Source organism: Monodon monoceros, unplaced genomic scaffold, assembly GCF_005190385.1.
Source record: "Monodon monoceros isolate NGI ecotype Baffin Bay Population unplaced genomic scaffold, NGI_Narwhal_1 Super_Scaffold_7, whole genome shotgun sequence".
Taxonomy (NCBI): Eukaryota; Metazoa; Chordata; class Mammalia; order Artiodactyla; family Monodontidae; genus Monodon; species Monodon monoceros.
The window spans coordinates 82,738,057-82,764,586 of record NW_021703784.1 but is presented as its reverse complement, the minus strand read 5'-3'; the positions used below and the strand labels follow the sequence as shown (position 1 = coordinate 82,764,586).

General features: G+C 45.4%; 1 protein-coding gene across 1 annotated transcript in view; it reads right to left on the bottom strand.

Moving 5' to 3' along the window:
* Positions 1-26,530, bottom strand: part of KIAA1549L (KIAA1549 like) — a 128,763-nt gene that overhangs the window by 63,212 nt on the left and 39,021 nt on the right. The window contains exons 10-13 of the mRNA XM_029209631.1: positions 23,125-23,288; positions 16,971-17,161; positions 9,895-10,022; positions 3,317-3,495 (exon numbers count right to left, since the gene is read on the bottom strand). Of these exons, the coding sequence (XP_029065464.1) occupies positions 3,317-3,495; positions 9,895-10,022; positions 16,971-17,161; positions 23,125-23,288 (662 nt within the window). The remainder of the gene's footprint in view (positions 1-3,316; positions 3,496-9,894; positions 10,023-16,970; positions 17,162-23,124; positions 23,289-26,530) is intronic.

The following is a 26,530-nucleotide window of genomic DNA, read 5'->3' as shown; positions in this document are numbered from 1 at the left end:
ACGAGGAAGTACAGAAGGTCCAAAGTCTAAGCCCCTGGACTGGTAGATTCCACCCCAAGAATGGCTGAGGGCTGAGGTTGGTGTGGGCTTGCCAGAGTTGGGTCTTTCCATTGGGAAGATGTGCAAGGCAATGGTCATCTGGCAGTGCATTGGCACTGGATACAGAGCTGGCAAAAAATCCATAGGCCCAGACTCTACCCCAGACCTACTGAATCCGAATCTTCAAGAGTGGGGCCTGGGCATCTGTAGTTTGAAAAAAGTCCCAGAGCTGACTCTGGTCCAGCACCTGGGTGAGAAACCTCTGGCACTGAGCATTGGTTTTCAAATTATATTCCATGGATTTGTGTCATTTTGGAAGGTCGGCTGAGAATCTTACGAGAATTAGGAGTCTTGCCCTCCAAAAGCCAATAGCTTCAGCAAGTCCAGGGACCTGGGTTAAGAACTGTTACCCCAGAGCTCCAGGAGAGTCCTCAGGAGCCAGGAAAGTGTGGAGGCAGCAAGAAGACAGCTAATGGGCTTCCCTGGTGGCGCAGTGGTTGGGAGTCCGCCTGCCGATGCAGGGGACACGGGTTCGTGCCCTGGTCCGGGAAGATCCCACATGCCGCGGAGCGGCTGGGCCCGTGAGCCATGGCTGCTGAGCCTGCGCGTCCGGAGCCTGTGCTCCGCAACGGGAGAGGCCACAACAGTGAGAGGCCCGCGTACCGAAAAAAAAAAAAGAAGACAGCTAAGCTGTTGGGTCTGGTCCCCAACCAACAGAGCAGCCCACCACACTCCTGTTCGTGTTCTATATCAGACTGCTACAAAACAGCGTGTTTGAAGAAAGGATTAGGGGGTTCGAGAAGGCATAAGGTCCAATGGTCTTGGGTTCAGAAACTTGAGGCCCCCGGGACGTGGCACCGGAGCTTCCTCACTGTTGCAGCCAATGCCAATGGGGCACAGAGGGAGGGAGGGGTACAGTTGTCTTACGCCCTTTGTGTCCCTCCTGGACTTGAAAGTCCCCCAGGTAGCAAGGACCCACAGCCTGGGATGCTGGGCTTCTGGCCAGTCGGGCCCATGAATCCCTGACTCACTGCCCATGCTGCTGACGATACTTTAGATTAAGCTCTTTTTCTTCTTAAGGCTCTTCTATTTGGATAATTAACTTAAAATCTGCTAGAACATCAAGACTCCAAAAACGAAGGCCGGCAGTACTCCCTTCTGCTGAGGGAATTGCTCCCCTCTTTCCCCCAGTTCCCCCAACTGTCACAGGTAAGCATAGGAGCAGGGTCCCCACTTGAGCCAAACTTACTTGAAAGCAACACAGGGGAAGAATCTCCTTTTAAAGTCAATCTCTGTCTCTCACTCATTCCCAACTCTTCATGAAATGTTCACCAGAGTTCAGTGGGTTAATATGCAAACACACTTGGGAGGATAATACCGTTGCTTTCAGTCATTTACATTTTAATGATGGAGCAGCATAAAGCTGTGGCTAAGGGTATAGGTTCTGGGGACCAGATCAACTGCCTGGTTTAAATCCCAGCTCTGTCGTTCCCTAGCTACGTGACCCTGGGCACATTACTTAACTTCTCTGTGCCTCAGATTCGTTAGGTGAAGAGGGAGATAATACTACTGCCCTCGTTGGGCTGTTGTGAGGATCTGCATGAGTTCACATGCATGGCATGCTTGCAACATGACCATCACTGAGAATGACTTTAAAATGTTATTATCGCTAATGTGGGTTGTTTGGGGTTCCTTTACATCTAAGAGTAAGGGAGAGGGAGCTTGACAGAGAGAAGGGAAAGGGGAATGAGTAGCTTTGGGAGCACAGAGCACTAAGGTGAGCAGACGTGGGTGGAGTGGGGCAGTGAGGGGGCTTTGGGCTGAGCAGCATGGGTGCAGCACTGTGGGAGTGGGTGTGCTGGGGCCGGGGCAGCATGAACAAAGGAAGGCAGACAGGCCACAGGCTGCACTGAAGTCTTAGAATGTCCCTGTTCCTTCCTCTTGCCCATGAATGAGGTTGGAATAGAAGTGCTCTATAAGTCCACAACCGGTTAAGTTCTTTTTAGTTTTATTTATTTATTTTTGGCCATGCCGCGCGGCCTGTGGGATCTTAGTTCCCCAATCAGGGATCAAACCTGGGCCCACGTCAGTGAAAGCACTGAGTCTTAACCACTGGACCACCAGGGAATTCCCAGTTAAATTCTTTTTAAAAGTTGATGAACCTCAACTCATCACACCTCTGGGCAGTTCGGTCTTTCTGTCCAGAAAACCAGAGGAGCTTCCTGAATCAGGTCTGTAACAGGCTTTTATACGTGGCCTGGATGGGGGATGCAGACAAGCCGCTAAAGTGCGCTTACAATACACAGCTGTATGGGGCTGTCGCATTGTCCTCCAGGTGTGATGGTAAAGAGACTTCAAAGCTTAGGCAATCTCCCTCCTGATGCAGGTAACCATAGCTGGGTATAAACTAATGAAGTGAAAAACCAACCTGACAGCTTAACAACAGAGAAAAATATATGAAAGTACGTGTGTGCGTGCATACATGTGTAATGTATTCACATACAGGTTCCATATGCATGGCCTTAAAGGATCATAAACACCTTCAGCCCACTGACCATTCTGCTGCAGGAGATGGAGAAATGGCAGATAATTTTTACCCAATTTACTATGTTGCTCTCCTCTAAACTGCCTCTATCAATCTATCTCCATCCATCCATCCACCGACCCATCCATCCATCTATCTGTTTTTCTTTGGTGGAATCATTATTCTCGTGTACATTAATAATTTTTTTCAGACTTAGGAAAATTGGTTAACATCATGATATCCATCGATATCCTCCTGTAAGCAGGCAAAGGGTTGTCTCAAGCTTGCTCAAAGGAGTAAAAGTCATTTCAAAGCCTAGATAGTGGGCCACATCCCGGTCTGGATCTCCTCCGGTCCCCTATCAATTCAAGTGCCTCTCACCACCACTGCAACAGACGTGCCATCCTGACCAGTTTAGTACCAAGAAAGACAGCAGGCTGTGTGGGTGAGATGCTGGGGAAGCAGAATTTCTGATGTTTCTCTTCACAACTACAGTTTTTAAAAAGTCCCCTTTGGGCTTTCTAATGAAGGTAGAAAATGCTCTGAAAACATCACTCAGCAAACTGGTTTGGGGTGACTTGTGCCCTGATTAGTTCTGCTGAGGCCCGCGCATGCAGAGGTAAAAATGACCCCCAGAGCCCCGTACACCTGGATGCAACCTGCACCCAGGACCCCCAGGTGCTACTCCTTAGTCCGCATCCACGGAGGCCTGGCTGCACCCGCTCTCTCCTGCTCTGGTCCTCAGGTGCTCACCTCGCCGTTGAGTACGACCGGCTCCTGGCTCCTGTCCGAGGTGGGGTGCACCACGGGGAGGGCTGTGGGTTTTATTCCGATGAGCTGCACAGACCCAGAAGACGTGTCAAAGGGATCAGCAGCCGCCTTGCCAGAGCTGTCAAAGAGGACGGCTCCTTCCTCTTCGTCGCTCGCCGGCACTAAAGCACAACATAAACACATTGATTTTCTGATGTGCGGAAGCTGCGCCACCGTGGGGGAATATATGAGAGGCTCACGGCCGAAGGATATGACTTTGCTCAAAATGACCTCAGGAACGACAGTGTCTGGTTCTGTGCCAATGGCTCACTCCATTCCTTCAAAACTGTGACAGAACACACTTGAAAAAAAAAAAGTAAATTTGTTCTCTATGTTTGAGTCGGAGGTGGGAAAAGTGCCATTTGGCCAAACCTGGCAACTATTCTTAAAATATGACAATCAAGAGAATAACAGCATTCAGTTTAGTCTCTGCCACCAAAGCTACCCATTTTGGCATCATGTGAAGGTCACAAGTCTTCCCTGGTCAACCAGCCACAGCAATTGCTCCTGAAACTTTTTCTTTCTTTCTAAAGACTGCTTCTTCAATGACTAGGGTTTGGTTTCTTTCATGTGACTAAAACAAAAGAAAGTTAAGAAATAACCACCCGAGAAACGAATTTAAAGCTACAGACGACTCCCCTAATTAAGTAGAGCGATTTCCACCTACACTCTGTTAAATTAATTCTCCCCTCTGACAGAGGATTCTGCTGTGATTGCTGAAAGACAGCCATCTGCCTGCGCTTCCACAGCTAAGCTGACGGAGGACGTTGGAGGGCCAGCGGTACCTGGCTGATTTACTTGTTCTTAAAGCACATTCCCATTAAGTAACCATACGAATGACAGTTTATTGAGCATGGCTCGGCAAGAGATAAATTAAGCCTGTTCAAACAACCAAGCCAGCCGGCAATTTAGGAGCAAAATAGGTGTTATATGAAATACGAATGTAATAGAAGTGTATTCATCTTTCCTCCCGTCTCGAGAGATTGGGATATCATTTAAATTATCGAGAAACATAGTTTGTACCATTCTGTCACTTATCATAATCACAGAAGATTTGTCAAATTAAGCCAAGTAAATTGTTAGTTTGCAATGTGGCAAAAACACCTCAGAGTCTAACCATGGGTTATAATTGGAGTATTTTTGGGTTCTGTGGACTTATTTGTAAATAGCAGGCCACCAAGAAGCCAATGACAGAGGAAAATCTCTATTCAGATGTGTTACCAGAGGCATATATCTTTTTAGAGTGTAGTTTTGCTGGGCAATTCTTGCTTTCCTACCATTATCTCCCACCAGACAACTCCTATGAAACCCAGCCTCCAATATGGCACCCAGTAATTCCTGCCTCCCGATATTCACAACCACATAGGATTAACCTGTGTAACAAAACAGGAAATTGCAGAAATGGCAATGTATCTCTTCCAAGGCTAGGTCGTAAAAAAGCATTGTTGCTTCCACCTTGCTCTCTCTTGGATCACTTCCCTCTAGGGAAAGTCAGCTGTCATGTTATGCAAACACTCAAGGAGCCCTATGGAGACGTCCATGTGGCAAGAAACTGAGACTCCTGACAACAATAATGTGAGTGAGCCATCTTATGAGTGGGTTCTGCAGGCCCGGCGAGGCCTTTCAATGGCTACAGCCCAGGCCAATATCTTGACTGCAACCTCATGAGATACTCTGAACCCAGAGCCACCCAATTAAACCACTTCTGAATTCCTGACCCACAGATACTACGTGAGATAATAAATTTAGATTGTCATTTCGGTTGCTAGATGTTGGGGTAATTTGTTATGCAGTGATAAGTAACCAATACACTTCCTAAACAATGCCCCTCCTCTGAGCTTCCACTCTTGTCCTCCTACCTCTAAAATACACACTCCACCAGCAGCCAGGATGGATTATCTTTTCAAAAGATAACCAGATCACAGCACTCCTCTGATCAGAACCCTCTGAAGGCTTCATCTCTCTCAGAATAAAATCCAGAGTCTTTACTGTGACCTACAAGGTCCTGTACCATGTGGCCCTGGCTACCTTGCTGAGCTCATTTCCCACTTCTTCCCTGAGCCACTCTGCTCCAGCCACAATGGCCGTCTTGAACACAGCAGGCTTGTTCCCACCTCCAGGATTTTGCATTTGCTCTTTCCCCAGATCTTTACATGCCTAGTTCCTTCTTATTTTTCAAGTTTCAGCTTAAAAAAGACTTTCCTTATCCACCAATCTAAAAAAAACTCACCTCATCACTCTGTTGTATTTTCTTCAATGCATTTATCACTATTGATTTGTTGTATTGATTTAATCGGCTCCCACCCCCTGCCACTAGAATAGAAGAGCTAAATTCTTGCCCATCTTTTTAAAGGCTCATGCCTTTGCATTTAGCAATGTCTCACATGCAGTTGGCTTTCAATAGGGATTTGCTGAATAAATGAATGAAGGAATGACTAAAATTTCCTGACTTGATAAAAGAGATGCTGTTAGTACCTGCAGAACAATTAAACATGTAAAAGTTAACCATTCCGAGGTTGAAGAGATGATACCTAGCATTCTTATTGCTTCTGGGTTGTGACACCCTTAATCCTCACCCCGTGGAGGGAAAGGGGGGAGCATAACTATAATGGGACAGGAAAAGAACACCCTAGAAACTGTATAAACTGCAGTTCCTTTCCACTATCACTCAAAGTCATATTCAGATTTGCAAAATAATTCCTCTAGGTTTCTTTAAGAGCAAAATAGTTATCCTCCCCCCAAAAGGACTGTATGGAAAAACTACATCAAAAGGCATTGCATTAAATATTAATACATTAAAATGTTATGTGAGTACAGCAGGTTCGTGGGAATATTTAAAGCGTAATTTGTCCCTAAAGAAAAAAGCATGGGACAATGCTAAAGAAAAGGGCCACAGTGAAATTGAGGAAGTATCCTAGAACATCATCACATCATCACAGTAAATGCCACCAGGCATCCACCCTGTATCTATTTGTGTTTTATTTGCATTGCTGGTGTGAACTTCAGTATATCAGGCTGGAAAGGGAGATTTCATTTCTTTATGTTTGAACTGGCATGGGGAGAACCTTCCCATGTAAAGCAGAAAATGCTCTTAAACCATTTTCTTTTGGGGGAATCTTTATTAAAGCTCAAAGACAAATAATTTACAACTAGAATCACTGCCCTCTGGTGTTGCTTATCAAATAATAAGTGAGTCTTCATCTCACTGGCAAGGCAAAGAAAGAATAAACTGAAACTGTTTTGGGGCTAATATTTCTGACAAATCCTCAAGGGCTCCTACTAAGAAAGTAGTGATTCATCCTCCAAGCTCTCTGATGCTTGTCCTCCTCCTGTGCCACCTGCCCCACGACAACTAGGAGGCAAGGTGTGATTAGATTCTGAAACCTGGTGGTGAAATCTTGGTGTCTTAAAGGAAGGTGCACCCTTAAGGGTTTATGGCGGTTCTTTCTTCTAAATGACTGAAGGTACAAATACGGAATGTTCTCACCTTGAACTCATTGTTAACTCTTTCCTGGAAAACACTATTTCTAAGGTGACATTGGTTTGGGTTCAGAAGTTTAAGTATCTGTATTTAGTTGAGAGAATGCCAAATTGTTTTGCTTTCAAAATCCTAGCTCTGGGCATCTATCTTTCCCACTTATATTTAAAGTCACCTTGAAACAGACTCTAAAACTGCCTGCAGTTATGGTAACTAACGAGGCCATTGTGCTATAAGGACCTCCCCCTCACCCACCCCCAGCCATGTTGCTAGTGGAATAGTGTCTTTTCCTTTTAAAGTTCTTATCTTCACAAAAAAGTAGAAAATTAGAAGCTACATATGCAACAAACCTGGTGGAAAACAAGAAGAGTTTTAGAATGACAGCCTGGTACATGAACATTTATTAATTAACCTCAGTAACCCTAACCTCTAGAATGGATACTAAGCCATAAAAACAACTTCTGATTATTCCGCACCAAGAGAATAATCTATTCTCAGAGGCTACATTCACACAATCAAGTACTTTTTGCAAGCTGACAATGTGATGGAACTACACCTTTTAGTTTTTCCCCAATTCCATTCAACGTTATTTCCTTCCTCCCTTCCTTCCTTTCTTCCTTCTCTCCCTCCCTCCTTCCTTCCCTTCTTCTGTTCATCTTCTAATCCAATAAAATATGCTATTGATATTTTTGGTGAACTCTAACCTAGTATTGTGATAAAGTGGGGCCCTGTGATTAAAAAAAAGGACAAGTGTAGGTTCCATTGAAGGTCCAGTCTAGAATTCTGATGTGCTTCAGCATCTGTTGAATTTTACATTAAATGAGTTTGTCCTCTTATTTCTATTTGAAATGTTCAAAGTGAAACTTCACTGAACGAGAACGTTTGGGCAAAGAGAAGTGACCAAGTCTGAAAATTCACTGGGTTTACCTCTGGCAAAAATAAAATGCAATGAAGCACTGTGAACTTGGAGAAAGGATGGCTTTCTAATAAAACAAACACGTTAAAACCTCAACCTGGTACAGTAATTGCATTTTATTCATGCACCCGGCTGTTGTTCTTTCTGAACCTGATATTTAAATAATCAAAGTGACCTAAACAGAATGAGAAGGCAGGTAGAGAGGGTGGGAAAACAAGAACAGGAAGGTCAGTGGGAACATTTAGGGAAGTCAATGCCTCACCAGCTGGGTGGGGAGTGATGGGGTCTGAAACTGACCCCGCCCCCTCCTCTTCTACAGATTAAATGCGGGGCACGGGGAAAGGCATCATCTTGTCAGTGGGTATTTACTGACAGAGGAGTCTGTATATTGCATATTTTTAAGCAAGAAAAAGGGCACAGAACAGTGTGTACATTGATCCCATTGCACAAAGTAAAATAAGGCAATACAACAAAAAACATGTGTTGATACATGTGAAGATACATGTGTGTTGTCATATGCATAGTAAAGAAGTCTGAGAGAGACACACACTGAGTTATTCAAGGCCATTTGAGGACTGGGGTGGGTGATGGGGTATCTGGGGGAGGATGGACTTTGACTCGACTTTATACATTTCCTGGAAGAATATAAAGGAAGGAGGGAAGGAGGGAAGGAGGGGTGTGATGGGAGTAGGGGGGGCATCTCGGTTAGAGGCAATGGCAGTCACCGCAGTTGGTTAAAACAACCTTCCCCTATGGCTTCACTGCATTGCCTTTGGGTTGCCTCACTCCCTCTGACCACCTTCCTTAGCATCTCACTCTGGGAGGAAAGAGGAGAAAGTGGCTAAGTTCACATCTCCCTTTATAAGCCACAGCTCCTGTGGCCCGCTGTGAGCTGCCTTGGCAGACTGCCGACGGACAGAATTTCTGGTGGTCCCGGGTAGGGTGATATTCCAGGAAAACACCACAGGTCACACCCTGATTCTGGCGTGGAAAGCACAATCTCTGTGTGGCATGGGGGGGATCAGGAAAAGAAAAAATGTAAGAATCAAATCAGTTTGACAGTTTAAAGAAATGCTTTATACAATGGTTGGAAATGGGAACAGGGACCACATTTTCCATGCAGAAGACAAATGCATTGTGCCATTCTTTCTTTTTTGGTCAGAAAAAAAGAAAGAAGTAAGTGACGTTCGAAAACAAAAGAATATTCTGGCACTAGTTTCAAGGGAGAGTCCTGAACCACACTTCATCAGATTCCTGTACAAGGGAAGCACAGCTAACCAGAGTGCCAGATGGTTTGCCTTTTTGCCCAGCATTTCTGTAGGACTCCACCTACAACCCTTTGATATCCAAAAGGAATTTTCCCTGATCTGAGTAGCAGCACTTTAGGAAGCCAGCATCACACACAGAAGGACCGAGTGGAGACGAGGCTCAGAACAAAAGTGGGATGAGGAGGAAGGAGGCTGCACAATGAGGTCTAAGAGGTGAGATCTCCAGGTGGTGCCACAGCACACTAAGGCAGCACTGACAACTTGGAAATAACCCCCAACACCAATCCTTTATAGGTGGTGAAAAGATCTGCACGAGGGAGAAACTAAACGGTTAAGTGTCCCTGGAGCATAAAGACAACCTCAGGCTGATTTTTATGATGAGAGATTTATTACTGTCTTGATTTTCCTGGGAGAGATGGATTTGTAATATCTGGACTCACTGGCACAGACTGAAGCCCTGAAACTTATCAAGCGAGTCAGGGCAAGAAAATGAGGGGACTCTCCAAGACAAGCAGCCTTTCAGAAACCTGCCACCCTCGTGGACCTGGTGCTCCAAATCAAGGCAATTCACCCCCAAATGAGAAAAATCTCTAAGCAAACATCAGCTCAATCTGTATAGGGTTTTTCTCAGGCCCTGCACAATTCCATAAGCACAGAGGGCAGACAAAGTGAAACAGAGTAATTCAGGCAAGGGCGTAAGGCACTACTACCTCAAGAGGTAGGTAGGACCTTTCCGGGACACAGTAGAGAGAAGAGTGGGCGGTGGTTTGAAGCACACTGGTGTGCGAGCCTGTGCACGTGTGTGCGTGCACGTGTGCACTGGGCTTGGGGGTGCTGCTTGGCAGGGAAGGCTTCTCACCATTTCTCTTCCACGCCTCCTCCTTTGTCACTTTCTGCTGTGCCATTACATTCTGGGGTGAGCGCCTCCCCGAGCTGGGCTTCCCTGATTCGTTGCTGATGACAGAGCCATTCTCACTGGGCGACCTGCTGGAGGTAACCATAGCAACAGGGAGACGGTAAGTTTCAACTAGAGCAGCCTCCTCTCAAGGTTATTTTATTCGCACAGTTTGTGTCTGCAGCCTTTCATTCCGGTTTTATCCACAGAGAAGACACTATACAGGAAAAGGAAAAAAACACACCCAACACACAGCATGGGTTAAGGACCTGGCTGTTGTGAAGTGTGTTTACCAGTGCTGGGCTCCTCAGAGAAGTTCAATGAGCGCAGCGCTCCATTCCCATCTCTTTTTCATGAACCCCCAGTGACCAGGGACAAGACAGTGATGGCGTTTGGAAGCGTGCCCTCTTTTTAAAATGCGGCACTTTGGATAGTGTTGCAGAGTGTCTGATTCACATGGCATCTTGAGGGACATACATAAAACATCGTTCTCTTCGGCTGGTCTCTTTACAGAATATAGCTTGACTCCTAAAGATTAAGTCACTCAAGCTAATTGGCAACCACTTACATTTGAATCTACCAATTCGAGCTATTCATTCATTCAGGAAAGGCTTTATGTGCACCTCCTCTGTGGATTTGTGTCAGGTATACAGGTATATAGCGATATGAAGACACCACCCAGGTTCTCCAAAAGCTCCCCACCACGAGCACCTACCATGTGCCAAGGACTGTGCTGAATGCTTCCAAACTGTTAATGCATCCTTATGACAACTCACTGACGTGGTGACTGTCACCTTTGTTAGCAAGTGAGGAATTTCAGGAGGCAAGGTGTTTTGTCCAGGACAGAGTTGGGAGTGGCGAATCAGCCCTGGAAGCCAGGGCTCCCCCTGCGGGTAGGAGCTTTCGCCACAGGCCAGAGCCCCTTCCCTTTCTGTCTCCTACAATGTCCCAGATGAGGCAGGCCTTACACAGGGCAAGCCACAGGGCCTTCTTGCCTTCCATTGGGGCCACTCACTAGTGTTCTGGAACCTGTGGGAAAATGGGCTCTTGGGAACCCCTGCTAAGGCTCATGCTCCTTGGATCACATCAGCCTGTGGGTGGGCTGAGCTAAAGACCCACTGCCTTCTCCTCTGTGGGAGACAATCAGGAAGCAGCTATGCAGAGGTTCACCAAATCCCTTGTTGTTCTGATGTCAATTGTCCAAATTCAGCACCTACTGGCATCTGGCCCCTATAATGGAAAATTGACTGGAATAAAATGCAGCCCTTCAGAAGACCTACATAGACATTTCTCCAGAGAAGACACACAGATGGCCAAGAGGCACATGAAAAGCTGCTCAACATCACTAATTATTAGAGAAATGCAAATCAGAACTACAATGAGGTATCACCTCACACCAGTTAGAATGGGCATCATCAGAAAATCTACAAACAACAAATGCTGGAGAGGGTGTGGAGAAAAGGGAACCCTCTCGCCCTGTTGGTGGGAATGTCAATTGATACAGCCACTATGGAGAACAGTATGGAGGTTCCTTAAAAAACTAAAAATAGAACTACCAGGTGACCCAGCAATCCCACTACTGGGCATATACCCTGAGAAAACCATAATTCAAAAAGAGTCATGTACCAAAATGTTCATTGCACTCTATTTACAATAGCCCGGAGATGGAAACAACTTAAATGCCCATCGACAGATGAATGGATAAAGAAGATGTGGCACATATATACAATGGAATATTACTCAGCCATAAAAAGGAACGAAATTGGGTCATTTGTAGAGACATGGACGGAGACTGTCATACAGAGTGAAGTAAGTCAGAAAGAGAAAAACAAATATCGTATATTAATGCATATATGTGGAATCTAGAAAAATGATACAGATGAACCGGTTTGCAGGGCAGAAATAGAGACACAGATGTAGAGAACAAACGTATGGACACCAAGGGGGGAAAGCGGGGGGTGGGGGTGGTGGCATGAATTGGGAGATTGGGATTGACATATATACACTAATATGTATAAAATAGACAACTAATAAGAACCTGCTGTATAAAGAAATAAAATAAAATTCAAAAAAAAAATGCAGCCCTTGACCCATAAGTAAGCAGCTTCTTAGGTGGAAGCCGCGTATCCTGGTGGATGCTCCTCTACCTCCTCCTCCCATCCCCCTCTCATCCTCTGGGAATTTGGGATTCTCAGTCCTGTACACTTTTGTGCACTTTAGCACCCTGAAAACCACGCACAATGAAAGTGCCTGCTCACAACCATGGGATAAGGCAGAGTCAGCCACGAGCGTTCCACAGAGCACCGCCGGGGCCACGGGAGATGCTCCCCGCCAAGGGTGCACAGACAAGCACGAGTCTGGGAGATGTCAATCACTATACTCCCTCTTTGGATATTCCTACAGCACATCAGCATATCAAAGGCTCTCATCAGTCCTGTCAGAAAGAGACTCATCTTGTTGTGTTTAATTCAGCACTTCCCAGTTTGTTTGGCCACAATCTCTTTCACCATAAAAGCAATACAAAGAACGTAGTTCAGGAAAATATGAATGAGGCATTAACTATTTGATCACTGAGTGCTGGGTGTGCAGACACACACACACCTTTGGATCGTTTTCAGAACCTCACAGTTAATGATCCCTACTCTTCCAACCGGCTTCCTTGGCACAACGAGGCTTTCACTGAGGTCCCGAAGGAAAGGCTCCTTGCAACCTACTTCATGTGCACAACATATTTAATGGTTTTTGTAGCGTTTGCGTACCCTTTCCCTCATTTGATCCTGAAACGATTTGCTGGCTATTACTCTGGCTCCGAGGAAAGGTATGAATGAACACATTTCTGGAGGGGAAAAAAAAAACCCAGCTCGGCTTTATTCTTTGCATCAGCTTATAGACTTATGTTTACATGGACCCGTCAACTCAGAATTTCTGGTCAAAAACAGAGAGTGAGATCTACGTATGTGCGTGTGTGTGTGTGTCCACTCATGACAGTAACAAAAATGTCTTTGAAATAAGTGTCCCTTGAGAGGTTGCAGTTTAAGTCTATTGAACTCAGTAGTCCCCATTCTGAGTATGGGTGCACATGGATCCTGGAAGAACAATCTTGGGGGTGGGGATTAATCAACTGCTGAACAATCATGACCAATCACTGCACTGAAGTACCCACTGCGAATGGCTGTTGCTTCTCTATCCTTGCTCATTAATCCCAGTCATGGAACAACAAAATAGCCATCGCCAAAAGCCTACATAAGGAAAAGGACCTGAAACATCATCTGGTTGTCTGCAAGTGGCTGAATCTTCATTTTTCCTTCAGTTTTAAAACAAATTTTTTAAAGATATCTTAATGACCACCAGATCACTGGCTTCCCCTATTTTTCACCTGCAAAACTTTCTGGACCATCTAACGGCCCCATTCTGAAGGGTCATGCGGTCCTGCTCTAGCGGAAATGAGGAAACTGAAGTGGCAAGTTGGGGAAGCTAGAAACATAGATGCGTGATGGGCTTGCTCTTGGATGTGGCATCCTAAAATCTTCCCAAATGATCAGAGATTCCTGTGATCAACTGAACTTGAACAGAGGTGATGTTTCCCCCACAGCTATGGCAATGATATAGCCAGTCTTTAATAAAAGTATATCGTTACGGTAAAGTTATGAAGCAAATGGAGAAATCATTCAATAGGGTAGGCATTGTTTTCTTTACTTGTATTTGTTTCATAAGCTAATATTTCTTAATAAAAATCTGAGGTTAAGTATTTAAATTTGATTAGCAAGAGTAGACTCCTTGCAAATTCAAGAAACAAAATAGCTTGTTCTAAAACAATTTTTTAAAAAGAAATCTTTGCACAATTTAAACCCTCAACTAGAATGGGTGGAAAAGTTTCTATTCTTCCTGGCAGTGCAGTATAATGTTAATATTCTAATTTTAGTAATTCTATTTATTTCTTTTCAGTGTCCTCTAAATAGGTGATAAACTGTTAACATGCCTTTATGGTGGTACTTGGCAAAGATCATGGGAATAATTACTATAGATAATACTACTTGCCAGTCAACTCAGGTAAATCATCCATTGCTTCTCTGTATGTTTCAACTTCATGCTGGGGTGGACTGTTGCAGTTAAGGTCCCAATTTGTTCACACCTCCCAGTAACCAAGCTTAGGGTAGTCCCCTCCCACACTGACTCTGGACTTGACTATGTGTTTTGCTTTGGCCAACAGGACAGTAGCAAACATGATAAAAGCAGAGACTTGAAGCTTGTTTGGGGCTTCTTTTCTTACTGCTCTTGGAACCCTGTAACCACCTTGTGAGAAAGTCAGTGCTAGCCTGCTGGAGGGTTCAAGACCACATGTCAAGAGGTCCCAGTTATCTGGCCACCCCAGACAAGGCTGTCATCAACAAGCCAGCCCAGCAGGCCTTCCACCTGACTAAAGATGCATGAGTGAGCCCAGCTGAGATCAGCCAAGCCTAGTTCAGACTAGAAGAACAACCCAGCTGAGCTCAGCCTAAACTGCTGACCCACCAAAAATCATGAGCTAAATAAATGGTTGTTGTTTTAAGCTGATAAGCTTTAGAGTGGTTTGTTAGAGGGCAACAGATAATTAATCCACATGCCCTCAACATTCTTTCCCACACAAGCTGAAATCCATCCCTGTTTCTCTGTACCTCTTTCTTAAGTACCAATATCTCCTAGAGAAAAGCACAGAGCCTTGCTGCTTGACTCCAATGCAAAATCTATATATTTGATACAAACAATCCTTCCTTCCTCCTGCAACGACTCCCTTCTCTTGGCTTCTCAGATTCCACTCTTGCTTCGCTCTCCTTGTGCCTTTCTTACTGATGCTTTTCAGACTCTTCTGCTGATCCATCTTCATTATCTGGACCTCTAATCATTGCAATGTCCCAGGGGTCAGTTCTTTGATTTCTTCTCTAGCTACACTCTCCTAGGTGCCCATCTAGTCTCAGAGCTTTTTATAACCAAACGCTGACAGCTCCTACATTTATATTTCTACTCTGGACCTCTCCTCTGAACTCCAGACTCATATGGTTAACGGAGCTCTCAACATCTCCACTTGCATGTCTCATGAGCATCTCAAACTTAACATACCCACATCCATACTCTTGATCGTCCCCTACGAACTTCTCCTCCGGTCTTCCCCAGCACAATAAATGGCAAATTCATCCCTCTCTATTTCCATACCCCACAACAAGCTATCAGCAAATCTTGTCAGTCCTTCCTTCTAAACATCTCTAGAACCCAATCACTTCTTCCACTCTTGCAATAGCTTCCTAATGGGTCTCTCTGCTTCTATGCCGCTTCTCTAGTCTATTTCCACACGGCAGCCATAGTGAACCTTTAAAATTGCAAGTCACATCCCATCACTGTTCCTCTCAAAACCTTCCAATGACTTCTGATCTTTATTCACAACAAAATCTCAAGTCCTGACTTTGGTCTATAAAGCCTGACATGCTCAACCTCAGGCAGCTCCTCTGGCCCACCTGCTACCACTTCCCCCCTCGTTCATATCAGCCTCTTTGGCCTTCGTGCTCTTCCTTAAGCAAGTCAAGAAGTTCCCTCCCCTGGGCTTTGTACACACTGTTCCATCTGCTTGGAAAGTTTTTCTGCAAGATAACCTCAAGGCTCACACATCATTTCAATCAGGTCTTCCTCAAATGTCACTTTATCAGAGAGGCCTTCCCCAACTTCCTGCTAAAATAGCCTCATGTTCCCCTCTCCAACTCTGCATGCCCTTATCATGCTTTGGTTTTCTTCTTTGTACTCATCACCGCCCAACCTACTATATTTCTATTTCTCTATTTGTTTATTGTCTATCTCTCCCTACCAAATTGTAAGCACCACGGGAGTAGGAACTTTGTCTTGTTTGCTGCAGTATCCCTAGTGCCTAGGAGACAGCAAGCAATCGATAACTATGTTAGGTGAAGGGAGGGAAGGAGGGAGAGAGGATGTAGCTTTTCCAGCCGCCACTGTGGTCCCAGGCAAGGCTGGCAATGGGAGCTGGTTTAGCCAGACAACAGGGCTGGCCAGAGTTCATTACCTCTTTGTGAGCCTATTGCAAAGTCCTAACAAGCTCCTGCCCTCTAGCCTAACCTCTCCCATCTATCATCCACATTGCCGCTGGAGTAGCCTTTCTAAGATACAGGCTGGACATCACTGTCTCCCTGAAGAACTTTCAGTGCCTTACCAATGCCTAGAGAATAAAGGTCAAACTCCTTAGGCTGGCAGTTAAGACCCTCCACAGTTTTCATCTATCTTCTGGTTTAATCTTTCACTATAACCCAAGCACTGTGAGCTCTAAGCCCCAGAGACACTCATTATTAAGTGAGCATGGATGTCCGTATCTCTCCTGGCTCTGCCAGCCTGGATGCCTTTATCTCTTCCCACCTATGGGCATCCCACTTGCCCTTCAAGGCTTGGCTACAACATAACCTCCTCCACGACGTTTTCCCTCATCAGAATTAAATTCTTCCTCCTCTCTTTTCCCCAGGACTTGGTTCAGACTCCACTGTGGGCACCTGCCCATCACGTGCAGTATTCCAGCAATTTCTTTCTGTCTTTCCATCAGGAGATGCTCGGGGTCAGGAATCAATCTTAAACCTTTTTGTAGTCCTCCCAATGCCTGTCAAAGTGCTCTGTTCATAGTAAAAACTCAATAAATGGTTTTTGAACTAAAATCATAAGCTCTATAGAGAAATTGCCAGATAAAATACAAGTATCCTGAACCAAAGGCACTGCTCTTGAGATAAATTAAAGATATAAGTGTGACATCAGTGCCAAAGTTGTTATAAGAAATATAAGAGCTAAACCTCTTCCGTTGTGGTTGATCAGGCATCTAAAAGCTTACGAGTGGCTCATGAGAAGCAGGTATTGTGATTCTTATCATCTCCCTTAGTCTCCTTCTCAAATATTCAAAACAAGCATGAAGGGGAATTTTTAAAGAGAACAGAGGAATTAACTTGAGGGCTTCAGCTGTTCTCCCCATCCATTATTTTTCTTGCTGACAGAGAGGCAGAAGCTGGCCCCGTGCCTACCTCTTTCTGGTTTCGATGGATTTGGCCGTCTTGATAGTACTTCCATCCTGAGGGGCATCCCTTTCCTGAGAGGCAGGAGCATCTCTAACGGGCAGTGGGAGGACCACCGTTTCCTGAGTCACGGGGATGACCTCTTCGTCCACCCCTTGCTGGCCCAGGTGCTGCTTGGCATAATCAAAGCCCTGCACAGGCTGCAAAGAGGAAACAGATTTGCAGTCACGTTTCTGGCAAAGCAAGACGCTCACAGCAGCTTTAAGAGAAGACAGGTGGGAAAGTGCATGTGCTTGGACCATACTTAGCTTTCTGATGAACAAGAGTTAACATAAATCTCCATCATAATTTCTGTCTCTGCAAAATCAAAATCCGTGTTAATTCCACCTAGCTACAGAATCTCTATAGATAAGACTCAGAAAAATGACTAGTATAAACAAGATGCAAATATGTGTGTGAGAGCAAATGCTTTCAAGGATTTTAGACCACTTATTTTAAGTCACAGGATACTGCTAATTAGAAGCTCTTAATTGCTTCATTAAACAGGTCCCGCATCTTCTCCTACCTAGGAATATTTTGTCATCCCTTAAATCCTGTTTAATAGCAGGTGTGTGGCCTTGCCAAGTCACTTGAACTCTGAACCTCAGCTGTCTCATCTGAGAAATGAAGATAATCATATCTGCTTTACCTCCACCACCCTTGAGTATTAAAGGGGATCACAGATCTGAAAACAGAGGGAGGAAATGTGCTACCACATGCGAGGCAGCACAATTATTAATAATAAAATGGAATTTATGGAATCACTCTTTAATCCAGACCTCTCCCTTAAGCAGGCTGGCTCTCCTATAATTCATTACTGAAAAATTAGCAAGGCTTTTGTTGTACAATGTCTGAAATCCCAAGTGAATAGGGCAACTGTGAGCAAAACCCAACAGACATTTATTAGTGGGGTAATGAAAAAACCAAGAAGCATATTTAAACAATTCCTGCGAGTGTCTCTATTCTGCTTGACACCCCAAAACAGTACAACACAGATTTGAGGCAGGACGATGGGGAGATTAAGATCAGCAGCTCCAAAAGCAGACAGCCTGGATTCAAATCCTGCCTCTGACATGTATTAGCTGGGTGACCTTGGGCAAGTTACTGAAATTCTCTGCATATGTTTCCTCACCTGTAAAATGGAGAGAATAACAGCGTAAGCAGGATCAAATGTGTATGTCTGTGAGCGTGATATTTAACTACCCTCAAAAGGAGGCTGTGTAGATTACATAAGTAAATTCAAGTCCAGCATTTAGCTAAGTACCTGACACACAGCAAATGCTCAATCAATATTAGTTAATACTGCTTTCCTGCCTACTAAATCATAGGCCAGGTGAAATGGACATCAGTGGATTCTCCTTAAGAAAATTTGGGATGAAACTTAACTCTATTGTTTGGGTTCTATCAGCACTTGATATGATCAGAAGTTCCTCTTTCAGCAGGTTACTTAGCTAAGAATTGTAACAGGAAGGCTCCAGCCAGATTTAATGGTCTAAGACCATGGCCCAACCCATCAAATAGTGTCTCAGAATAGGATGGAGTTTTCTTGCTAAATCCAGCAAAGCTTCCTTATTTCAAGCTGTCTGTAGTATAGCCACGGACAGTTCCCTGGATAACTCACTCTGGGAGGTGTGGTCACTGGTCCCTCTTCTCTGAGACACACTCTGACCCACGTGGTAACCACTAAAATTCTATGCTAAGATCTGGGAATGTGCTTCTGAAATAGTGTTTGTTCATTTCCCTCCCCTCCCTTGGTGGTACATGAAATACTAAGGAGCCTTCAGATGATGTGCTGATGTTCCTAGAATACTGACTCACCTGCTTCTCCTACAAACAATTGATCACCAATTGAATTCAACTGAAATGTTTCTGGAAGCTGACCTTTTCTCTCCAGGTCCACTGTTGTACTGACCCTGCCCTGGTCTTGTTACTTCCATTCTGCTCCTTTCCAGGCCCACCCTTGACAAGCCTCCAAAGTTACCTCCCTTAGAACCATGTCAGGTCATCATCACTCCCTCATTAAAAACGCTCCATGGCACCCAAACCCTTTGGCAAGGCACTCAAGACCCTTCACATTCTGTCTGAACCCACGTGCCCAGCCTCATCTCCTGTTGGTCCCTTTTATGCCATACCCCCATCCTCCCATTATCCTATTCAGTTTTGTTCCAACTCTAGTTATTGAGCACTGACTTGTGTCAGGGACTGCGCTTGGTGCTGGAAACATAAAGGTGAATAATAACTGGCCCCCTACCCTCAAGGAGCTCACAGTTTCAGCTTCACTTGATATTACTGGTACAGTATCGAATATGTTGCATAAATTATGTCATTTCATCCTCACTGTAGTTCAAGGAGGTAGGTATTGTTATGGTTCCCCATTTTAAAGATGAAGAAACTGAGGTTGAAAGGTTCAGCAACTTCCCCAGGCTCACACAGCTGGTCTATGGTAGAGCCGGGATTTGAACCCAGTACTATATGACCCAGAGCCAGAACACCCAACCACTGCTTGATGGTTCTTCCCACGGCCTCTCCTCTCCTTCTGCAGCCTGCCATCTTGGTTGGGCATCTTCTACCACACTTGGCCTGGCTCCTGTGTTGAGACCCCTGGCCTGTGTGTGAGGTACTGGGAGTCTGCACTGGCGGCTAAGATGACCTAAGAACCTAGTGAGGAAGACGAGCTAGCTCTGGCTTGCCCCCCTCATCCTCACTCTCTCTGAACTTGGCCTCTCACCCTTCACACTGGGCTGAAGTTACCCGCTAGATACTTCAGGAGACTGGGTTGACGGTGGGTGAGCAGGGAGACATTAAGGAATGACAAGCTTAAAAGGCGGCCCTTGTTATTAGGTTAATAATAACAATCCCTGTGCATGTTCAGTACTTACAGCCTGCAAAACACTGACACCTCATTTCATTCTCACAACAACCACATGGGGAAAGCAGGGCAAACAGCACAGTCTCCACTTTATAGGTAAGAAAACAAAAGCTCAGAGAGGTTCGGTGACTTGGCCAAGATCACACAGCTAAGTGGTGAAAGACTCAAGACTAGTACCTTACTCTTCTGACTGACAAGATAGTGGTCTTTCAGCCTCCAACCTGAAAATCACCTGAGATTAACCAACTGCCCACGGGACACACACTAGTGACCCCTAACACCGTTAATACAACATCATGAAACATTTACAGTTGCTTTAATGAGTTTTGTAAAATTATCAAATCAAAATAATCTCCAACAATTTCAAAGGTAAACATGTTACCCAGATCTTTTAAGAAGAAAGCAAGTGTAATAATAACGAACTTATATATAATATTTATTCTGTACGAGGTACACTCAAAGTAATTCACATAACTCACTTAATCCTCACAACAACTTGTAAGTGAATACTGTTATCACCCCCATTTCACAGGTGGGAAAATTGAGGCACAAAGAGGTTAAGTATGGTCATATAGATAATATGTGAGAAACAGGAGACATCTGGGCATCTTTAGGGGGTGACTAAAGCAGACCCATCCCAAGCAGAAGGTCATGCCAACCAGTGCAGGCCCTCCAAGCTCACTCTGCACCTGGATATGGCCCTAACAACTTTCTCTTAAGGTGGCCTGTTCCAGGGGATCATGTTCTCTTCAGTTGAAGGGAAAACCTGGGAAAAGGCTATGAATCCAATGACAAAGAGGAGGGAAAAGTGAACTAGGAAGAAAGGAGGCGACAAAGGCATGACGCCTGGCCCTCCTCCTGCGCTGATCATTTTCTCAACCTTCTACCTGCCGAAGCCCGGATGACAGCAATGGTAATAGGGTTACATCTGTGGTACCTTGTCTCTGCAGAAGGGTGTGGGCGTGCACGGCTGGGTCTTGGCTCCCGGGACAGCCACACTCACCTCCTCTTAGGATGTTAATTCTATTAGTGAGGCTCAGCAAGGATCCCCAGCCATGTCCTCTGGCACTGCAGCCCGCATCCTTACAGGCACAGTGGTGTCCCTGGAGACTAGGAGACCACCCTCCCGGTCTCTGGATTGGTGGCGAAAGCTAACTTTTTCATCCCGCCTGGTCCCTTGGCGTTAAATGAATTCTGCTCACACACAACGGTTGTGAGAAGTGATGCAGGCGGCTCTCTCCTCTTGCAAACACTGCAGTGCCCCTGGGTTGCAACGGGCAGGGCTGCGGTAAGAAAGAGGCAGTTCCACCCCGCTGGTTTCCCGTGATAAAAGGGCTTTGGAAATCAAGTGCGTAGCCCAGTCTCATTGAGAGAGAAAACAACCACCATCACCCCACACGAGTGAACTCAATCATCTCATGGAACATAAATTTGCTTGACTTTCCACAGCAGCCGGGTATCTGTTGAAGCACAATGCACCGGGAAGGGACACAAAAGGGGCTATGAAAACCCACACACATGAATCTGTTCCAGCCTCAGACAGCTTTCCAGCCAGAAGATATGCTGAAATCACGTGCTGCCCAACTCATCTCGGCAAATTAGTAAAATTTTGGCTTCATCTAGCACACAAAGATGGCAGTTACAACCTCAGTATGGCATGTTTTGCATTCCTGGACTCAGCTGCAATTAGATTCTGGTAATTACTGTTATGTCTGCAAGGCTCAGATTATAACCAAGCTAAGCTGGAAATGAAATACCCCTTCTTGGAATAGTTTCATTTTTCACTGCTTGGGTAATTACCAACATCATGCTGCGTCCGCGCAGCGGGTGGCTTTATGTCAACAGACACAGAACGACATTCTTTGGGGTTGGGCTCTTCACGAGACAGTGTCTCAGCAAGCTGCAGCTTCTCAACAGGTGACTCGGTTTAACAAACAATCAAATTCCTTTGATTGCTTTTGCTGAAGCAAGGTATGATCATCCAGGAAGAACTAGACATGCCTGACTCCCAGCAAGGACGATCACTACGTCATGCATCCCAGTGGATGTGAAATTCCACTCGCTGTTTCATTCCTGCACAGGTAGACCAAGCTCAGACGTTCAGGGCTGGAAGAGGATCCTACCCACCAAATCTCAGAGCTCAGGAAGGGATATAAAGTAGACACAGCCCAAAGACTCAGATATGGGCCTGAGTACCTCCCCCACTGCTGTGGAGTAAGTCCCACAGTCTCTCTTTCCTTTGGGTTTCTCTGCAGTAAAATGAAAATCATAAATGCTGCCCTGACTATAACCTACCTCACAGGGCTACTGTGATGAGCAAACAAGGTGACAGACCTAGGATAGCCCAGGATATTGTAAGGCATTATTTAAACACTGGGTATTACAGGTTATTATAGTCCCTTTGGGGACTATTGTGAAGGGAGCTATGTGACTGGAGAATTAGCCTTTGGAATTTCCTCAGTTCATTCCCCTTCCAGTACTGAAGATGGGTGGTACGGCCCTATGGAGGCTGTGGAAAGTGGACGGGGCTCCTGGCCGGTCCTCAGGGGAGCCACTGAACTGGGGGTTGATGGCTGCCCGGCCAAGTATCTGTAGCTCGCCCGTCATGCAGCCTTTGAAGATCAGACACTCCGGCCAGCGGAAGAAGGAAAATTTTGAGGGTCTGATGTGCCCCAAAGGGTATTGAGTTAGGATCCAAGAGACCTGGTTCTACTAACAGTTCTGCTACTTACTAACTGTGCCATTGTGTAGAAGTCACTTCTCTGTAAAAGGGAAGGTGTCAGATCAGATGACCTCTGAGGCCCCTTTCAGGTCTAGCTAGCAACTCATTTTCTGTGCCTCTGTTTCCTCATCTGTAAAATAATGTTCTTCCTCAAAGGGTTGCTGGCAAGATTAGGGGTTGCTGGTATATGCAAAGCCCTGAGAAGCATTTAAGGCAAAGGGTGAGCGTTAGATGAGCATTAGCTATCGTGTCCTCATTATAAAAATAAAGGTGGCACAAGAATGCAAATATTCTAAAGAATACTGAACTGTACACTTGTAAGTGACTAAGATGGTAAATTTTATGTTACGTATATTTTACCACAATTTTTAAAACATTCAAATAAGTAAATAAAGGGTCTCCTTCAACATGAGGACTCATGAGGATGCTTCTGAAGGTACTTGCAAAGACCTCAAGAGCCATGAGAGAAAAGGCAGGTGGAGCCCCAAGGGGCCAGGGCTCCTGCCCCTCTCCTCACAGCTTCCGTCTCGTACCTTCGCTCTCTGGGGCAGGTTCATCATGGTGTCTGGCTTGAAGTCGTTCTTGTTCTTCCGGCAGAGCACGGCAGTGATGATGATAATGATGACCGTGACCACGGCAATGGGCGCCAGCACCGCGGCGATGATCCACAGGTTGTTGGGCGGGTTCTTCACCACGGCTGCAGGGAAGAGTGGGGGAAGCACATGACAAGGAGCTCGGGGAAGGGGAAAGCAAGCAGGAGATAAATGCCCTCCAGTCCCAGGTCGTGAGATGGTTTGGGCTCAGAAAGGCTCTTGCCTTGGCAAGCTACTCAAAGTCTCTGAGCCTCAGTGTCCTCATCTGTAAAATGGGGCTATCACGTCGCAAGGCATCAGAGAGGCAAGGTACATGTGGTGCTTTGGTGTGGCCCCTAGTAGGTGCTCAAGAAATGTGAGCCTTCACTGTGATTAAGAGGAGGAAGAGGAAGATGGATTGGTATCAAGTTTCCCCACTGGTAATGTCCGTGAGTCAAAAGAGAAGAAGAGAGAAGCAACCCAAGGATTAGTACAGTGGGGCAGTCAGGCGGCAAAGGCCACGGAGAGATGACCCCAAACATTGTAGCCAAGTCACCCGCTGAGTGAGCAACGAATAAAACATACCTGAGTGGACGGATCTGCCCCGCCCCCCCATGGCTGGCTGGGGAGGCATGGAAATGCCTTGTCTAATCAAAACGATCCAGCTATTCCCAGAGCCAGAGTGAAACAGAGTAACGAAAGTGACTGTCAGTAGGAAGAATGTGTTACTAGAACAGTAGGTGCCTCAAGGAGGGTGGGGCTGGCATTAATTAACTTGCAAAGGGCAACAGGTTGATGGTCATGCTCTACATCATGATAGGGGTTTGGGTCACACAGGTGTATACACTTGTCAAAACATCAAATGGTATAGTTAAGAGCTGTTCATTTCACTGTATGTTGATTTTATCTAAAACATCACAAATGAATATTGAACTCTAGGCAGTGATATGCATACTGAAGTGTTTTGGGTTGAAGTCTACTGATGTTTGCAACTTACTTTGAAATACATCAAAAAAATATGATGGATTAACAGATGAATGGAAAAATAGATGAACAGAGATGTGATTATTAAAATCTAGTAAAACGCTAATTGTGGAATCGAGGTGGTAGCAACATGGGTGTTCACTGAACAATTCTTTCAACTTTTTAGTAAGCTGGGTTAGGAAAATGTGAGAAAAAGAAAAAGCCTTTGATATGAGATGAATGAGTCCTCCCCCCACGATCCCAGGTGGGGAAGCTTTGGAAACACCTCAGTCCAATCAAAAGGGCTGGAGTAAAGAAAACAGTAACCAAAATAATTGTTTATAGGAATAAAGAGTTATTGGAAGGGAGTGGGGTCTGCAGAAAATCTAGAAAAAGAGAACCAAAGATTTATCCATGCCAGGGGAGGGTACCCCGACCAGCAGACATGGGTAACCTGGCCGGATGGCAGGTCTATCTGGTGGGCAAGATGGCTGCAGCTGGCTGTTTGAGCTTGGTGATACTGTTAATACCACACAAGCTCTCTTCTCTCCCACTCCCTGGATGATCTCATGGACTCAAGGCTTAAAAACCATCTGTGCTGTTGCTGCTCATTTATATCTCTAACCAGGACCACTACTCTGAACTCCAGATTCCTGTATCCACCCATCAACTCAAATCTCCAGTTGGATACTTAAGAAATGTCTCTAATATATCCAGAGCCCAACTCTCAATCCCCCCACCCCCCAACCAAACCTGTTCTTCTTGTGATATTTTCCACTCCAACAGATGGCAACTCCTTCCTTCCAGATGCTCAGACCAATAACTTTGCCGTCAATGTTGACCTGTCTCTTTTACTCTCACTCAGTATCCTACTGAGCAACGAACCTTGTCATCTCCATCTTCAAAATATATGACTTCTTTCTATTGCTATAGTCCAAGCTACCAACATCTCTCACCTGAATTACTGCAATGGGCTCCTCCCTTGTGCCCTATAGTCTATTTGCAAGACAGAAGCTGGGGTGATCCTTTAAAAATTCAGATCACAACATTCTTCTGCTCAAACCCTCCAGAGGCTCCAACCCCACTAAGAGTAAGAGCCAGGGTCCTTATAATTTCTATAAGACCTTAAGTGATCTGCCCGACCAACCATCTAGTTACTTCTCTGCCCTTACAACTCTTCCTTCAACTCACTCTGCTCCAGCCTACCTCCCTCCTACTGTTCCTCAAACATGCAGGACATGCTCCTGCCTCAGGGCCTTTGCACCAGCTTATTCTTCTACTACCTAGAACGCTCTTCACCTACATATCCACGTGGCTCCCTCCCTCCCTCCATCAGGGCTCTGAACAAGTGTTACCATATCTGTGAGGCCTTCCCTGTACTCTCTATAAAATATCAATAACAATCCCTGCCCTTAGCACTCTCCATCCCCCTCTTCCTACTTAATTTTTCTCTAAATCAGTGCTTCTCAAACTTTAATGTGCATGCCCATCACCTGGGAATCTTGCTCAAATGTGGATTCTGATTCTGTGGGTTGGGATGGGTCCCCCTGTAATACGTTTTTTGGGACACAAGTCCACCATCTTCTCAGTCTACTGGCTTTCCAAATAAAGTCACTATTCCTGGCCCCAACAACTCGTCTCTCGATTTATCAGCCTGTCGTGTGGTGAGCAGTACAAGCTTGGACTCAGTAACATGCCTAATAAGCTCCCCGGGGGTACCCATGCAGCAGGCCCCCAGGCCACACTTGGAGTGGTGAGGCTCTAAAGTACGTATCACCATCTGCCATGATACATATATATTTGCTCACCATCTGTCACCCCCTGCCTCTCCATTAGAAGGTACACCCTAAGAGAGCAGGGAGGTTTTTTGTCCCTTGTTTGCTGCATTCCCCAGGGCCTAGAACAGTGCCTTGCACATAGTAGGTGCTCAATTAAAAGTTGAATGAATGTGTAACTGAACTACCATTATTCCTTTTGCAATTTGGCTCCCCATACAGATTTCCACAAAGGATAGAGTAACAGCCAGTTAAAGAAATCCCCTCTCCTTGGTCGTTCTAATCCATATTTTAAACTAAATACTTTCGATCTGGTTTATATATCAATCTCTTATAAGTCTGGTTAGCGTAACTTGGTCCTCCTGATCCTGCTTCATTCTGGGGGCTACTAGACCCACAAAGCTGAGGACTGGACTCTGGAATACAAAGGCCCCACCAGTAAGTGCCACATGGTGAGGGCCTGCCTGAGGAGCCAGCTGAGCTTTCTCTGACTTCCACCAGCCCCTAACTTGAACTGGCACCTCATTAGCCAAGATCCACCTCTCGTCAGGCAGCAACTGCCTCGGGAGTACTATTAGTACAAAAGAACTTCTTTTCCACAGTTTTTGTCAGTCAGTGATTAATCACAT